The 18,359-nt window shown below is 53.8% G+C and overlaps 1 protein-coding gene across 1 annotated transcript in view; it reads right to left on the bottom strand.

Annotated features, from left to right (window-relative positions):
- Positions 1 to 18,359, bottom strand: part of LOC116977143 (kelch domain-containing protein 2-like) — a 28,337-nt gene that overhangs the window by 9,411 nt on the left and 567 nt on the right. Inside the window, exons 2-7 of the mRNA XM_033027498.1 lie at positions 13,913 to 14,089; positions 13,160 to 13,253; positions 10,866 to 10,991; positions 6,150 to 6,303; positions 3,857 to 3,886; positions 505 to 627 (exon numbers count right to left, since the gene is read on the bottom strand). Of these exons, the coding sequence (XP_032883389.1) occupies positions 505 to 627; positions 3,857 to 3,886; positions 6,150 to 6,303; positions 10,866 to 10,991; positions 13,160 to 13,253; positions 13,913 to 14,089 (704 nt within the window). The remainder of the gene's footprint in view (positions 1 to 504; positions 628 to 3,856; positions 3,887 to 6,149; positions 6,304 to 10,865; positions 10,992 to 13,159; positions 13,254 to 13,912; positions 14,090 to 18,359) is intronic.

The following is an 18,359-nucleotide window of genomic DNA, read 5'->3' as shown; positions in this document are numbered from 1 at the left end:
GGTGAGAGGGGAAAGATTTAAAAGCAATCAGAGGGGTAACCTTTCACACAGAGGGTGGTGGGTGTATGGAACGAGCTGCCAGAGGGAGTAGTTGAGGCAGGGACTATAACAGTATTTAAAAGACATTTGCACAGGTACATGGATAGGAAAGGTTTAGAGGGATATGGGGCAAACGCAGGCAAATGGGATTGGCTTAGTTGAGCATCTTGGTTGGCGCGGATGAGTTGGATTGGAGCACCTGTTTCCATGCTGTATGAACTTGTTACTCCTGACTCAAGAAAAGGTTAGGGTCTGGAACTCATTGCCTGAGAGAGAAGCAAAGCTAGAAATCGTGCCTGCGCTTACACTGCACCTGGATGAGGCCTTGAAGAGCAGCGACCCAGAGTGACCGATCAGGAGGTGGAAACAACCTGCTCCATTTTGGACTGGCACACACCTGCTGGGCTGAATGGTCCCCTTCCCCGACATAAACCCGACACTCGTCAGCAGGGTGATGGCACTCACCAATCTCCAGCCTCCACAGCCCATCCTTACTGTAGCCGCTCCCTGCTCCTTCTCCTCCAATGAGAATGGCCGTGTCAGGGTCACTGAGGCACAGGGTGTGATCCCAGCGCGGGCTGGGACAAGCTGTGGACACCGACACAGAGGCATCAGCCCCCAGCTCAGGTAGACACACCTGCATCATCCCCTCTCCCCCTCAGCTCAGGTAGACACATCTGCATCATCACCCTCCCTCCCCCCCAGCTCAGGTTGACACACCTGCATCATCAGCCCCCCCCCTCAGCTCAGGTAGACACACCTGCATCATCAGCCCTCAGCTCAGGTAGACACACCTGCATCATCAGCCCCCCCCCTCAGCTCAGGTAGACACACCTGCATCATCAGCCAAGACAGTGCCTCACTTTAAACCACTTTTAAGTGGCACAGTAGCAGTGTTGCTGCCTCACAGCACTGGAGACCAGGGTTCGATCCTGATTACGGGTGCTGTCACTACAGAGTTTGTACGTTTTCCCTGGGACCTGTGTGGGTTTTCTCCGGGTGCTCCGGTTTCCACCCACATCCCAAAGATGTACAGGTGTGTAGGTTAATTAACTTGCTTATAAATGTAAATTGTCCCTATTGTGACTGGCACACACCTGCTGGGCTGAATGGTCCCCTTCCCCGACATAAACCCGATAGGCTGGGTGAGTGGGCAAATGTTTGGCAGATGCAGTATAATGTGGATAAATGTGAGGTTATCCATTTTGGTGGCAAAAACAGGAAAGCAGACTATTATCTAAATGGTGGCCGACTAGGAAAAGGGGAGATGCAGCGAGACCTGGGTGTCATGGTACACCAGTCATTGAAAGTGGGCATGCAGGTGCAGCAGGCAGTGAAGAAAGCGAATGGTATGTTAGCTTTCATAGCAAAAGGATTTGAGTATAGCAGCAGGGAGGTTCTACTGCAGTTGTACAGGGTCTTGGTGAGACCACACCTGGAGTATTGCGTACAGTTTTGGTCTCCAAATCTGAGGAAGGACATTATTGCTATAGAGGGAGTGCAGAGAAGGTTCACCAGACTGATTCCTGGGATGTCAGGACTGTCTTATGAAGAAAGACTGGATAGACTTGGTTTATACTCTCTAGAATTTAGGAGATTGAGGGGATCTTATAGAAACTTACAAAATTCTTAAGGGGTTGGACAGGCTAGATGCAGGAAGATTGCTCCCGATGTTGGGGAAGTCCAGGACAAAGGGTCACAGCTTAAGGATAAGGGGGAAATCCTTTAAAACCGAGATGAGAAGAACTTTTTTCACACAGAGAGTGGTGAATCTCTGGAACTCTCTGCCACAGAGGGTAGTCGAGGCCAGTTCATTGGCTATATTTAAGAGGGAGTTAGATGTGACCCTTGTGGCTAAGGGGATCAGAGGGTATGGAGAGAAGGCAGGTACGGGATACTGAGTTGGATGATCAGCCATGATCATATTGAATGGCGGTGCAGGCTCGAAGGGCCGAATGGCCTACTCCTGCACCTAATTTCTATGTTTCTATGTGTGTAGGATAGTGTCAGTGTGCAGGGACGGCCGATCAGTGTGGACTTAGTGGGCCGAAGGGCCTGTTGCCATGCTGTATATCTAATGCCCCTGTCCCACTTAGGAAACCTGAACGGAAACCTCTGGTGACCTTGCCCGCGACCCAAGGTTTCCACGAGGTCGCTGGAGGTTTTGGTCACTCGCCTGGAAAGCCTCGAGCTGGATCGACTGAAGCGTGAGCTGTTTCTACCGACCAAAGATCCTATAGGATCTTTGCTACCGACCACACACACACACACACACACACACGCATCGCGAAGGTGGGGGCCATGGAGAGCAGAGGAGCGCTGTCTGTGCGATGAAGAGGAAGGTAAACGGCTGCCACAGAGCACAGTAAGTCCTTTAGAGAGCGCGGGAGGAGAGAGAGAGAGAAGTGGAGAGAAGGGGGGGGAGAAGGAGTGGAGACAGTTTTAAGAAGTTTAATAAAGTTAGCGGGCATTTTACCTACCGGTGGGTCTTCTAGGTCGTGAAACTCCAATGAGCCAATCAAAATGGCCGGTCAGCGAAGGAGATTGCCTTCGACTGCCTGTAAGTAAATAGCGACCCCACTCCACTGGCTTCAACCAAACGGCAACCTATTTTTAGTCGAGGCCGGTTTTGATTATGTTGAATTAATCAAAGCAACCTAGAAGAAGCCTCGACCACGCGGAAACCACTTTCGACCATAATGAGAGTGACCAAAACCTCCGGCGACCTCGTGGAAACCTTGGGTCGTGGGAAAGGTCACCAGAGGTTTCCGTTCAGGTTTCCTAAGTGGGACAGGGGCATAAACGTAACTAAACAATGGACCGGCACGAGCTAGGGTCAGCTGTGCTGCTGCACAGGGCTTGTTTCCCCTCAGAGTGAAATGTGAGTCTGCTGCAGAGGCCCAGCACCATCCGGCCACTGGCAAAGTCCAGTAGATGGGGAGATGGCCTCATCACAGCCTGCGGGACAGATGATCCAGTAGCTCACAGGGAGCCCAGAGAACATGTGAAGTGTGGAAGGGCTACCCATGCAGTCCTTGCCTGAGGCTTGTGTGATGGACCCTCACATGCCTGGAGCTGGACTATTTCATTCCTTAATGCCCTTCTCCACCTATCCAAAGGTTCCAGCAATGACAGGAGTTTTCCCCGAGTGTTTCCTCTCCTTCCTGAGATGAGGATTGTCCCTGGAACTCCTCCTCACCACCCAATGATAATCATGGACAACAAGAGAGAGAGAAGCAGACGTGCATCGGGGCTCCGCTCAGTGACAGCCATGCCCGGGAGCTCAGTCAGCAGTTTCCAGCACCGTGCTGACTGAGGTGAGGCCGACTGCTCGCCTCCCTCCCTCAATCCCACCAATAGACAATATACAATAGGTGCAGGAGTAGCCATTCGGCCCTTCGAGCCAGCACCGCCATTCAATGTGATCATGGCTGATCATCCCCAATCAGTACCCCGTTCCTGCCTTCTCCCCATATCCCCTGACTCCGCTATTTTTAAGAGCCCTATCTAGCTCTCTCTTGAAAGAATCCAGAGAACCGGCCTCCACCACCCTCTGAGGCACAGAATTCCACAGACTCACAACTCTCTGCGAGGAAAAAGTGTTTCCTCGTCTCCGTTCTAAATGGCTTACTCCTTATTCTTAAACTGTGGCCCCTGGTTCTGGACTCCCCCAACATCGGGAACATATTTCCTGCCTCTAGCGTGTCCAAACCCTTAATAATCTTACATGTTTCAATAAGATATCCTCTCATCCTTCTAAAGTCCAGAGTGTTTAGCTTCAGGACCACGGAACGTTCCCAGCTCAAGGTTTACTCACTGTGTCGCCTCCTCTCATCCGACTCGATCTCTGGAATACAAAAGCAAGCCTCAGTCACCAGCGCTGTCACACCAAACACCTCATAAGCTCATAAGTGATAGGAGCAGAATTAGATCATTCGGCCCATCAAGTCCACACTGCCATTCAATCATGGCTGATCTATCACTCCCTCCTAACTCCATTACCATATAACATATAACCATATAACAATTACAGCACAGAAACAGGCCATCTCGACCCTTCTAGTCCGTGCCGAACACGTATTCTCCCCTAGTCCCATATACCTGCGCTCAGACCATAACCCTCCATTCCTTTCCCGTCCATATAACTATCCAATTTATTTTTAAATGATAAAAACGAACCTGCCTCCACCACCTTCACTGGAAGCTCATTCCACACAGCCACCACTCTCTGAGTAAAGAAGTTCCCCCTCATGTTACCCCTAAACTTCTGTCCCTTAATTCTCAAGTCATGTCCCCTTGTTTGAATCTTCCCTACTCTCAGTGGGAAAAGCTTATCCACGTCAACTCTGTCTATCCCTCTCATCATTTTAAAGACCTCTATCAAGTCCCCCCTTAACCTTCTGCGCTCCAAAGAATAAAGCCCTAACTTGTTCAACCTCTCTCTGTAACTTAGTTGCTGAAACCCAGGCAACATTCTAGTAAATCTCCTCTGTACTCTCTCTATTTTGTTGACATCCTTCCTATAATTAGGCGACCAAAATTGTACCCCATACTCCAGAATTGGCCTCACCAATGCCTTGTACAATTTTAACATTACATCCCAACTTCTATACTCAATGCTCTGATTTATAAAGGCCAGCACACCAAAAGCTTTCTTTACCACCCTATCTACATGAGATTCCACTTTCAGGGAACTGTGCACAGTTATTCCCAGATCCCTCTGTTCACCTGCATTCTTCAATTCCCTACCATTTACCATGTACGTCCTATTTTGATTGGTCCTGCCAAGATGTAGCACCTCACACTTATCAGCATTAAACTCCATCTGCCATCTTTCAGTCCACTCTTCCAACTGGCATAAATCTCTCTGTAGACTTTGAAAATCTACTTCATTATCCACAACCCCACCTATCTTAGTATCATCTGCATACTTACTAATCCAATTTACCACACCATCATCCAGATCATTGATGTACATGACAAACAACAGTGGACCCAACACAGATCCCTGTGGCACCCCACTAGTCACTGGCCTCCAACCTGACAAACAACCATCCACCATTACTCTCTGGCATCTCCCATTCAGCCACTGTTGAATCCATCTTGCTACTCCACCATTAATACCCAACCATTGAACCTTCTTAACCAACCTTCCATGAGGAACCTTGTCAAAGGCCTTACTGAAGTCCATATATACAACATCCACTGCTTTACCCTCATCAATCCTGCATTTTCCCCAAAACCCCTGACACCCGTACTAATCAAGAATCTATCTATCTCTGCCTTAAAAATGTCCACTGACTTGGCCTCCACAGCCGTCTGTGGCAATGAATTCCACAGATTCACCACCCTCTGACTAAAGAAATTCCTCCTCATCTCCTTCCTAAAGGAACGTCCTTTAAATTTGAGGCTATGGCCTCTAATCCGAGACTCTCCCACTAGTGGAAATATCCTCTCCACATGCAAGGATCTCAGCTCACAGCAGCAGTGGTGATCCTGGATGGCTTCAACATCCCGTCCCCCCCCCTCCCACCACCAAATGGTGGTAAGATCCTCACCCATCCCCTTCCTCCTGTGCTGAAACCACTATTGTTTAGGGGAGAGTTGAAGGTTCCCATCTTGCTGTGTGTGAAATCGCCACCACCAATTGAAGGCTCTGCCTCCTTGTTCCAGACCTTCACCCCTCTTCCCCAGTGGTATGGGATCTTTCTGTTCCCACCACTGAAACATCCAGTCCCCTCAAGCCTTCATGTTTTCCCCAGCTACTAATATCCTGCCTCGTGTCTAGATTGTCCTCTGCAGCTTTCATTGGGGCAGGTCGGAGTGATGTGGCAGCGTTTGTACTGAGCCACGGGTTGTGAGCTAGGGCAGAAAGAAACAGAATACAGAGTAGTACAGGCCCTTCGGCCCACAATGCGTGCTGAGCACGATGCCAAGACCAACACTGATCAGTCTGCACATAACCCATATCCCTGCTTATCTAAAAGTTTCAAACACCACTATTGTATCTCCTTCCACCAGCACACATGCCAACATGCTCCAGGCACCCACCACTCTCTGTGTAACAAACCTGCCCCACATATATCCTTTAAGCAGGCTGTGAGCTTCACCTGTCTCCTCCTCCCCCTCGTCATGCTGCTGCTGTGTGGGTCCAGTGGTCTTTGACGGAGTGAAGAAAGGTTCTGCAGGACACCATGGTTCCTTCTCGGCCTTTGGTATGTCCAAACGCAGGCTTCTCCCATGCAGGGCGGCAGTCAGACCAGGCTGTGGAGGGAAGAGTAGCATCAACCCAGGACCAACCAACCACCAACACACCCTCCCCAGGCACAGAGCAGGTTGACCCGTGGGTTTACAGGTAACCCACCCTCCCACAGAGAGAGACAGAGACAGAGCAGGCAGCAACCCATGTACACCTCCCAACCTACCTCTTTGTGGACCTTACACATTTTGTTTTCAACTGGGACTTTCTCTGTAACTAATAGTGTATAACACAGTAACACAATATTCTGCATTCTGCTCTTATTCTCTTTGCACTACTTGTTGTACTTCTGTATGGTCTGATTTAGTTTAGTTTATTGTCACATGTACCATGCAGGCATCACGTGTACCAATTACTCAGGGTAGGCAGTCAGTCGGCTTTTAAAATATCTTAAACCGTGCATGCGCAGATTGTTCTCCTCTCCGTAAGCTGTCAGTCGACTTTTACGAAGAAATTTGTCTTCAAAAGCCATATCTCTTAATACAGTACCGGATTTCACGGCAATGAAGACGCACTCCCATTTTGAGTTGCTAAATTTTGAAAAAAGGCTGGCGTAACAGAATTTCTCACGCTCAAAAAAATAAAAATAAAGAAAGTAACAATTCAATTTGCCCAGGGCTTCCAAATCTTCTTCATTCTGAATGCCTGAATGGGTGGGGGGGGTGGAGGGTGACAGCAGGTGGAGAGATGGTGGGGAAAAACGGGAGCACACCGGGACAACTTGAATCAGTTGTGATCTGATTGAATGACAATACTAGTTCAAGGGACCATTTTAGGGGAGAGTTCCTTTCACAGCGTGTGGGGAGTCTGGCCAGGGGTAAAGTTGCGGGGGGGGCAGGAGGTTTGAGAAGGAGGGGGCCGGGGATCATGCCAGTAAGCCACTCACTTACCGCTGCCACGGCACTCCGGAGCCACTACATTGTGACCGGTGAGGGAAGTAGCTCAGGTGGCTGCGAGCGGCCACCGGGACCTCAATGCCTTCTGCCGGCCTGCTCACCTCTGCCAGTGCTCTCCGTCTGAACACCTCTCTCCTGCCGCTCGCCGGCCTTGCTCATGTCAGCCACTTCCCGCAAATCCTTAAATTCCAACTGCCACCGGGAGCTGCGCCCGGTGACACTGCATGGCATTCACTGCCCGGTCCATGTCTTTCAATGTAGACCGGACAGTGAGGGGACCAGCTCAAGAGTGGGTCAGTGGGCGATGGATAACAGGACAGTGGGCGGTGGAGCTTACTCCTGTGTCAGTGCGATCAAGGGACCGATTCCGCTCTCCGGTCCCGGCGGCTGCTTGCTGCCACCCGAGCCACTTCCCTCCCCGGCCACAATGTGGTGGTTCTGCGCCCCGAGTGAGTGAGTGAGTGAGTTGCTTGCATGATCCCCGACCCCCTCCTTCTCAACGCTCCTGCCCTCCCCGCAACTTTACCCCAGGCCAGACTCCCCACATGCTGTGAAAGGAACTACTTCCCTTCCCCCCCCCCCCCCCCCCCCCCCCCGGGGCACTGTCCTTTCAGCTGCCAGCAATGAGGGATAGACTTGGCTATCCCTCAGTACAGCAACATTGTTCTTGATGTTGCTGTACTGTGGGATAGCCAAGTCTATCTTTCTTGGCTAACAACCTAACCTTCGGCCTCCAAGACGCCTTATTTTGGGGTAAAAAATAGCGTTTTCAGTTGCCAGGAAATACGGTGTTTAAAACATATTGCTCAAAGAAATTTACTTACCACATCATTTGTACACGAACTCCATTCTTCTCTTTGTTTCTTATGATACTCTTAAGATAATGACAATCCATGTTTGAAAAACCCGCCAAGAAACTTGCGCTGCGCATGCACAGTAGGATGTTGCGCATGCGCAGTATGCAGCTCACGGTGCAAAGGCAGAATTTCAGCTGCCTTCAGCTCCCCTTGTCATTGAAGGCTTGAAGCAGCATCGACGGCACGTGAGCTGCATGTACTTCCGCATATTACATGTACTGTGTTGATGAAAGGCACGGAGAATTATGGCTTCCCTAGAGATCGATCTCTTAGGTAGGCAGAATTCTCCCGTGCTTTTACTATTTATATTTAATAATTACCACTTTATAATTTTTGTCAGGGTAGGCAGTGCCTGGTACCAAGGTACATTGGAAATACTTTTTTGTTGCAAGCTATCCAATAAGCAAAAGTCTATGACTACAATCAAGCCATCCGCAATACTAATGTACATAAGGTCATAAGGGATAGAAGTAGAATTAGGCCATTCGGCCCATCAAGCCTACTGCGCCATTCAATCATGGCTGATCTATCTTTCCCTCCCAACCCCATTCTCCTGCCTTCTCCCCATAATCCCCGACACCCATACTAATCAAAAATAGGAAAGATATTGTCAAGCTTGAAAGGGTTCGGAAAAGATTTACGAGGATGTTGCCAGGACTAAAGGGTGTGAGCTATAGGGAGAAGTTGAGTCGGCTGGGTCTCTATTCCATGGAGCGTAGAAGGATGAGGGGAGGTCTTATAGAGATATACAAAACCATGAGAGGAATAGATCGGGTAGATACACAGATTCTTTTAACCAGAGTAGGGGAATCGAGGACCAGAGGACAGAGGTGAAGGGGAAAAGATTTAATAGGAATCCGAGGGGTAACTTTTTCACACAGGTGGGTGTATGGAACAAGCTGCCGAAGGAGGTAGTTGAGGTTGGGACTATCCCATCATTTAAGAAACAGTTGGACAGGTACATGGATAGGACAGCTTTGGAGGGATATGGACCAAGCACAGGCAAGTGGGACTAGGGTAGCTGGGACATTGTTGGCTGGTGCGGGTGAGTTCGGCCGAAGGGCTTGTTTCTACACTGTACGACTCTATGAATCTGAATCTACAGTATGATTTGAGTGGAGAGCATGCAAACAAAGTTGGTAGTTTGGTACTAGTGACATAGAAATTAGGTGCAGGAGTAGGCCATTTGGCCCTTCGAGCCTGCACCGCCATTCAATATGATCATGGCTGATCATCCAACTCAGTATCCCGTACCTGCCTTCTCTCCATACCCTCTGATCCCCTTAGCCACAAGGTCCACATCTAACTCCCTCTTAAATATAGCCAATGAAGTGGCCTCGACTACCCTCTGTGGCAGGGAGTTCCAGAGATTCACCACTCTCTGTGTGAAAAAAGTTCTTCTCATCTCGGTTTTAAAGGATTTCCCCCTTACCCTTAAGCTGTGACCCCTTGTCCTGGACTTCCCCAACATCGGGAGCAATCTTCCTGCATCTAGCCTGTCCAACCCCTTAAGAATTTTGTAAGTTTCTATAAGATCCCCTCTCAATCTCCTAAATTCTAGAGAGTATAAACCAAGTCTATCCAGTCTTTCTTCATAAGACAGTCCTGACATCCCAGGAATCAGTCTGGTGAACCTTCTCTGCACTCCCTCTATGGCAATAATGTCCTTCCTCAGATTTGGAGACCAAAACTGTACGCAATACTCCAGGTGTGGTCTCACCAAGACCCTGTACAACTGCAGTAGAACCTCCCTGCTCCTATACTCAAATCCTTTTGCTATGAAAGCTAACATACCATTCGCTTTCTTCACTGCCTGCTGCACCTGCATGCCCACTTTCAATGACTGGTGTACCATGACACCCAGGTCTCGCTGCATCTCCCCTTTTCCTAGTCGGCCACCATTTAGATAATAGTCTGCTTTCCTGTTTTTGCCACCAAAATGGATAACCTCACATTTATCCACATTATACTGCATCTGCCAAACATTTGCCCACTCACCCAGCCTATCCAAGTCACCTTGCAGTCTCCTAGCATCCTCCTCACAGCTAACACTGCCCCCCAGCTTAGTGTCATCCGCAAACCTGGAGATATTGCCTTCAATTCCCTCATCCAGATCATTAATATATATTGTAAATAGCTGGGGTCCCAGCACTGAGCCTTGCGGTACCCCACTAGTCACTGCCTGCCATTGTGAAAAGGACCCGTTTACTCCTACTCTTTGCTTCCTGTTTGCCAGCCAGTTCTCTATCCACATCAATACTGAACCCCCAATGCCGTGTGCTTTAAGTTTGTAAACTAATCTCTTATGTGGGACCTTGTCGAAAGCCTTCTGGAAGTCCAGATACACCACATCCACTGGTTCTCCCCTATCCACGCTACTAGTTACATCCTCGAAAAATTCTATAAGATTCGTCAGACATGATTTACCTTTTGTAAATCCATGCTGACTTTGTCCAATGATTTCACCACTTTCCAAATGTGCTGCTATCCCATCTTTAATAACTGACTCTAGCAGTTTCCCCACTACCGATGTTAGACTAACTGGTCTGTAATTCCCCGTTTTCTCTCTCCCTCCCTTCTTAAAAAGTGGGGTTACGTTTGCTACCCGCCAATCCTCAGGAACTACTCCAGAATCTAAAGAGTTTTGAAAGATTATTACTAATGCATCCACTATTTCTGGAGCTACTTCCTTAAGTACTCTGGGATGCAACCTATCTGGCCCTGGGGATTTATCGGCCTTTAATCCATTTAATTTACCCAACACCACTTCCCGGCTCAATAGATCAATACCAATTGCAAGCCCCTGTAACTTACCAGCGGGGGGAAGCTGGGGGACAGCGGGGAGATGTCGTCCATCAGATCAGCCAGGACAGCATCCAGTGCCCGGTGAGGTTGGGCAGGGAACACCGGAGTGCTGCTCATAAAGCCACTTCCCACCTCCTGCCAGGAACAAGACACCCGGTCACAAGTCCGGCAACCATTCCCTGCCCTGTCCCACCACTAGGAAAGGATGCCGCTCGACACACAAACTCCCATTCCCAAGGAGCAGCCAAAGAAGGAGAGCCATGCAGAGTGGGCGCACCCGCAAGCTGTGTTACATTCTCATTTGCAAAAGACACACTGAACTAGAATTGAAGGAGAAGAGATGGCATAGATCCAGAGCAAGAGTGCAACATGAGATTAATTTGAACACCCCGTCCCAAACACCAGAAGTATAAATTGCCTCAGGCCATGCTGCATGCTGCTATGAGGAGGAGCCATCCTGGGGAACGGCTGCTAACCAGCAGCTGTCCGTTCAATTCACTTTTTTAATTAGTTTTTAGTGAATTTTGTCCTATGTTTGTTGGGGAATTTGACTTTTTTATGTGGGGGGGGAAGGGGGAAACTATTTTCTAGGTCCCTACCTGGTCGGTGAGGCAGCTTTTTCCCCGGGCTGCACCGTCGACCCGTCCCTGCGGCCTACCAGCGGGAGTGGAGCGGCGTTTTCCTGGCGGGGACCGCCCAGCACCTTCAGCTTCGGTGGCGGCACAGCACTGGAGCGCTATCGCGGAGCGGACCGTCGAGCTGCGGGACTGTGGAGCGGCCAGCCGCGGGCGGCGGCGCCGACTTTAACATCGGGAGCCTCGGAGCACCAACCGACGCGGCCCTGTCGGCTTCGGAATGCCACGGACTCCGGTAGGGAATCGGCCGTTCCAGCCGTCCCAGCCGCTGTGAGGACTCTCCCGACGCCGGAGTAACACCACCCGGCGAGAACGGCCAGGAACATCGGGCCTCCGTAGAGGCAACTGTGGAGGCCTCAATAGGCCTGACTATGGGAGAACTGGGGATGGCGACTGGACATTGTGCCTTCCCCCACAGTGGTAACCATTGTGGGGGGATGTTTTTTTTGTGTGTAAATGATTATTTTATTCTGTGTCCAAGATGGCTGCCGGAAGGGAGAGTGGACGCTGGCGCGCTTTAGCTGCCGCTGCTCTCTCTTCATATTGTGTTTTTGATTTTTGTCTTTGGATTGAATTCTGTCTTTAATTTGTGTACTGCTGATGTCTTTACTATTTATTTCATTCCGCTTACATGTTTTTACTCTATTTGCTAAATTTTGTAAGGTGTCCTTGAGACTCTTGAAAGGCGCCCATAAATAAAATTTATTATTAAAATTTATTAATATTATGAATTTACCGTAATCACGGAAGATGGACACAGAATGCTGGAGTAACTCAGCGGGACAGGCAGCATCTTAATCACACCTCAAAACCAATTAAGTACTTTGGAAGAATTTTCAATGTCTTTTAATCAAAGCTGAGCGGTGACCTGATTGAGGTATATAAAATTACATGAGGCATGTATAGGGCAGATAGAATCTTTTTCCCCATGGTAGGGGTATACGAGACAAGAGGGGATTGGTTTAAAGCGAAAGGAATGTGTTTTAATGGAGATCTGAGGGGCAAGTTGTTGCCAGAGGTGGTGGAATTAGACACAACTACATTTAAGAGACATTTAGAGATACCTGAATAGGCAAAGTATAGAAGAAAACAAACCTAATGTGGAGAAATGGGTTTAGCATAGATGGGCAAAGAAGTCAGCTTGGGTGTGGTGGGCCGAAGGGCCTGGTTCTGTGCAGTACGTCTATACAATGTTAAGATTTTATGAGAACATTTACATGGAGGTAAGATTGGGCATTCAGGACATGGGAATATGAGATGGAGGGGATAGAATCACTGACTGCAAATATTCAACCCAGTTGCAATAAATCCCACAAGTCTGCACCGTTTCATGCAGCGAGGAAAGCTGAACGAGCTTTGCCAATGGGCAAGCAGAAAGCAAGTCTGCCCTTCACAGGTCCATCGACAGCACCTTTTCTTCAAGAATTAAAGGGCAGCAACAAATCCCAATCCAGCCACTCGAGCACAAATCCAGGCTGACCTTCCGCTGCAGTTATGTGTGACGCCCCTTTAACAAGGGACTGTGCCCAAGGATCTCCCTCTCCCCTACAGTCAGGGGTGGGGGGAATTGCCAGAGCAGTCCCTGTGACAGCCGAGCCACCTCCTCCCCAAAGGAGTGCCGGTGCCTCGCGAGTGACACACGAGGCGAGTGCCCGGGACGGCCCCTACCTGTCCGCTGAGGACCAGAGCCAGTGTGGCCTCAGCCTGGGCACTGGCAGCAGCAGTCAGCTCACTCCTCCATTCCCCCTGCCACACCAGGCACCTGCAGAGGGACAGACCAAGGCGACGCCAGTCACGGCAAAGGCCCGCGCACATCTCCACACACACACGCATGCGCGCGCACACTCGCACACTCCACACGCACACACACATCTCCACACACACAGTCAGCCCTGCACCAACCCCGTTCCAAACCCTCTGCCCTTTGCACATACATTCAGCAAAAGCTCTGCTATCCATGTGGTGACCTGCACCACATCCCATTCATTCATCCCAGCCTCTGTGGAGCAGCAAAATAGAGACACAAAACAAACTGCAGGTTTGGAAGCTCAGTGGGTCAGGCAGCGTCTGTGGAGGAAATGGACAGACAACATTTCAGGTCAGGACCCTTCTTCAGGCTGATTCTAGTTGGGGAAAGAAAGCTGGAAAAGAGGAGGAGGGGGAGTGGGGCAAAGCCAGGCAAGAAGACTTGCCTTGACATTGGGTAAATTAGTCTGGAGAGGAACCAATGTGGAGCAGAAGCACTGACCCAGGAGAGTTGGGCAGCGTGGTTTGGTATTGTATTTTAAGCCAATTTAATTCCCAATGACAGCAGATATGGTGCTTTGAACACAATTTCTCAGTGTGCACTAACTTTGGGATGATTGCAGTAATATTGGGGTGATTGACTGTTGGTATTATAGGTTCCCGAGACACACTGACCTGCTGGCCGGGGACAGGGTTCCCAGGCGCTGCGGCCTCACCGCGGGGCCCGCCGACACCTCGGCCGAGAAGCGGCTCTCCTCCGTGAACTCATCCCAGTCGCCCAGGCCGAAGATCACCAGGAACCTGGGCAGAGGGAGCGGCAGCCGGCAGTAGAAGAGGCAGCCGCCCGGGTCACTACGGGGGGAGAGTGAGTGAGTGAGGACCGGAGGAGGCAGACGGCGGGGGGGGGGGGGGGGGGGGGTACGGGGACATGGGGAAGTGACGGGGGGACAGGGGGGAGGGGACAGTGAGGGAGAAGATGTTGAGGGGGTGGGGCAGTGAGGGGGGGACAATGAGGGGGGGACATAGTGAGGGGGGACAATGAGGGGGACACACAGTGAGGGGGGGGACAATGAGGGGACACACAGTGAGGGGACACACAGTGAGGGGGGGACACAGTGAGGGGGGGACACAGTGAGGAGGGGACACAGTGGGGGGACACACAGTGAGGGGGGGACAATGAGGGGGGGACAGTGAGGGGGGGTCACAGTGAGGGGGGACACAGTGAGGGGGGGACACAGTGAGGGGGGGGGACAATGAGGGGGGAGACAATGAGGGGGGACACAGTGAGGGGGGACAATGAGGGGGACACAGTGAGGGGGGGACAGTGAGGGGGGGACAATGAGGGGGACACAGTGAGGGGGGGACACAGTGAGGGGGGGACACAGTGAGGGGGGGACACAGTGAGGGGGGGGCAATGAGGGGGACACAGTGAGGAGGACACAGTGAGGGGGGGACACAGTGAGGGGGGGACACAGTGAGGGGGGGACACAGTGAGGGGGGACACAGTGAGGGGGGGGACACACAGTGGGGGGACACAGTGAGGGGGGGGACACACAGTGGGGGGACACAGTGAGGGGGACACAGTGAGGGGGGGCACAGTGAGGGGGGGCACAGTGAGGGGGGGACACAGTGAGGGGGGGACACAGTGAGGGGGGGACACAGTGAGAGGGGGACACTGAGAGGGGGACACAGTGAGGGGGGGACACAGTGAGGGGGGACACAGTGAGGGGGGGACACAGTGAGGGGGGGACACAGTGAGGGGGGGACACAGTGAGGGGGGTACACAGTGAGGGGGGGTACACAGTGAGGGGGACACAGTGAGGGGGGGACACACAGTGGGGGGGGGGGACACAGTGAGGGGGGGGCACAGTGAGGGGGGCACACAGTGAGGGGGGACACAGTGAGGGTGACACACGGTGAGGGGGGGACACAGTGAGGGGGGACACACAGTGAGGGGGGGACACAGTGAGGGGGGGCACACAGTGAGGGGGGACACAGTGAGGGGGACACACAGTGAGGGGGGACACACAGTGAGGGGGGGACACAGTGAGGGGGGACACACAGTGAGGGGGACACACAGTGAGGGGGGGCACACAGTGAGGGGGGACACAGTGAGGGGGGACACAGTGAGGGGGACACACAGTGAGGGGGGACACACAGTGAGGGGGGACACACAGTGAGGGGGGACACACAGTGAGGGGGGGCACACAGTGAGGGGGGACACAGTGAGGGGGACACACAGTGAGGGGGACACACAGTGAGGGGGGCACAGTGAGGGGGGGACACAGTGAGGGGGGGACACAGTGAGGGGGGGACACAGTGAGGGGGGGACACAGTGAGGGGGGACACAGTGAGGGGGGACCACAGTGAGGGGGGACACAGTGAGGGGGGACACAGTGAGGGGGGCACACAGTGAGGGACACACAGTGAGGGACACACAGTGAGGGGGGGACACACAGTGAGGGGGGGACACACAGTGAGGGGGGCACACAGTGAGGGGGGCACACAGTGAGGGGGGACACAGTGAGGGGGACACACAGTGAGGGGGGACACACAGTGAGGGGGCAGTGAGGGGGGGCGCAGTGAGGGGGGCACACAGTGAGGGGGGACACAGTGAGGGGGACACACAGAGAGGGGGGCACACAGTGAGGGGGACAATGAGGGGGGGGGGGACAGTGAGGGGGGACCAGTGAGGGGGGACAATGAGGGGGGGGCACAGTGAGGGGGGACCCAGTGAGGGGGGGACACAGTGAGGGGGGGCACAGTGAGGGGGGGACACAGTGAGGGGGGCACAGTGAGGGGGGACACACAGTGAGGGGGGGACACAGTGAGAGGGGGACACAGTGAGGGGGGGACACAGTGAGGGGGGGGACACAGTGAGGGGGGGGACACAGTGAGGGGGGGACACAGTGAGGGGGGGACACAGTGAGGGGGGGACACAGTGAGGGGGGGACACAGTGAGGGGGGGGACACAGTGAGGGGGGGGACACAGGGGGGGGGGGACACACAGTGGGGGGGGGACACACAGTGAGGGGGGGACACAGTGAGGGGGGACACAGTGAGGGGGGGCACACAGTGAGGGGGGCCACAGTGAGGGGGGGACACAGTGAGGGTGACACACAGTGAGGGGGGGACACAGTGAGGGGGGACACAGTGAGGGGGGGACACAGTGAGGGGGACACACAGTGAGGGGGGACACACAGTGAGGGGGGGCACACAGTGAGGGGGACACACAGTGAGGGGGGACACACAGTGAGGGGGGACACACAGTGAGGGGGGACACAGTGAGGGGGGACACAGTGAGGGGGGACACACAGTGAGGGGGTGCACACAGTGAGGGGGGACACAGTGAGGGGGGACACAGTGAGGGGGACACACAGTGAGGGGGACACACAGTGAGGGGGACACACAGTGAGGGGGACACACAGTGAGGGGGGACACACAGTGAGGGGGGCACACAGTGAGGGGGGACACACAGTGAGGGGGGACACATTGAGGGGGGACACAGTGAGGGGGGACACAGTGAGGGGGGGACACAGTGAGGGGGGGACACAGTGAGGGGGGGACACAGTGAGGGGACACACAGTGAGGGGGACACACAGTGAGGGGGGACACACAGTGAGGGGGGGACACAGTGAGGGGGGGACACAGTGAGGGGGGCACACAGTGAGGGGGGACACACAGTGAGAGGGGGGGCATAGTGAGGGGGCAGTGAGGGGGGGCGCAGTGAGGGGGGCACACAGTGAGGGGGGGACACAGTGAGGGGGACACACAGAGAGGGGGGCACACAGTGAGGGGGGACACAGTGAGGGGGACAATGAGGGGGGGACACAGTGAGGGGGGACACAGTGAGGGGGGACAATGAGGGGGGGGCACAGTGAGGGGGGGACCCAGTGAGGGGGGGACACAGAGAGGGGGGGACACAGTGAGGGGGGGCAGTGAGGGGGGGACACAGTGAGGGAGGGACACAGGGAGGGAGGGACACAGGGAGGGGGGGCAGCGAGGGGGGGACACAGTGAGGGGGGGACGCAGTGAGTGGGACAGTGAGGGGGGGACACAGTGAGGGGGGGACACAGAGTGAGGGGGACACACAGTGAGGGGGGACACAGTGAGGGGGGGACAGTGAGGGGGGGACACAGTGAGGGGGGGACACAGAGTGAGGGGGGACACAGAGTGAGGGGGGGACACAGAGTGAGGGGGGGACACAGTGAGGGGGGGACACAGTGAGGGGGGGACACAGTGAGGGGGGACACACACAGTGAGGGGGACACACAGTGAGGGGGGACACACAGTGAGGGGGGACACACAGTGAGGGGGGGGACACACAGTGAGGGGGACACACAGTGGGGGGGACACACACAGTGAGGGGGACACAGTGAGGGGGGACACACAGTGAGGGGGGACACACAGTGAGGGGGGGACACAGTGAGGGGGGACAATGAGGGGGAGACACAGTGAGGGGGGTACAGTGAGGGGGGACACACAGTGAGGGGGACACACAGTGAGGGGGGGACACAGTGAGGGGGGGACACAGTGAGGGGGGGGCACAGTGATGGGGGGACACACAGTGAGGGGGGGACACACAGTGAGGGGGACACACAGTGAGGGGGGGACACAGTTAGGGGGGGACACAGTGAGGGGGGGGCACTGTGAGGGGGACACACAGTGAGGGGGACACAGTGAGGGGGACACACAGTGAGGGGGACAATGAGGGGGGGACACAGTGAGGGGGGACAATGAGGGGGGGACACAGTGGGGGGGGGACACAGTGAGGGGGGACACCGTGAGGGGGGACAATGAGGGGGGGACACAGTGAGGGGGGACAATGAGGGGGGGACACAGTGGGGGGGGGACACAGTGAGGGGGGACAATGAGGGGGGGACACAGTGAGGGGGGACAATGAGGGGGGGACACAGTGAGGGGGGACAATGAGGGGGGGGACACAGTGAGGGGGGACAATGAGGCGGGGACACAGTGAGGGGGGGACACAGTGAGGGGGGACAATGAGGGGGGGACACAGTGAGGGGGGACAATGAGGGGGGGACACAGTGAGGGGGGACAATGAGGGGGGGACACAGTGAGGGGGGGGACACAGTGAGGGGGGTACAGTGAGGGGGGGACA

Source organism: Amblyraja radiata, chromosome 9 (genome assembly GCF_010909765.2).
Source record: "Amblyraja radiata isolate CabotCenter1 chromosome 9, sAmbRad1.1.pri, whole genome shotgun sequence".
NCBI lineage: Eukaryota > Metazoa > Chordata > Chondrichthyes > Rajiformes > Rajidae > Amblyraja > Amblyraja radiata.
The sequence above is the reverse complement of the archived record's forward strand: the minus strand, read 5'-3'. Positions and strand labels throughout refer to the sequence as shown.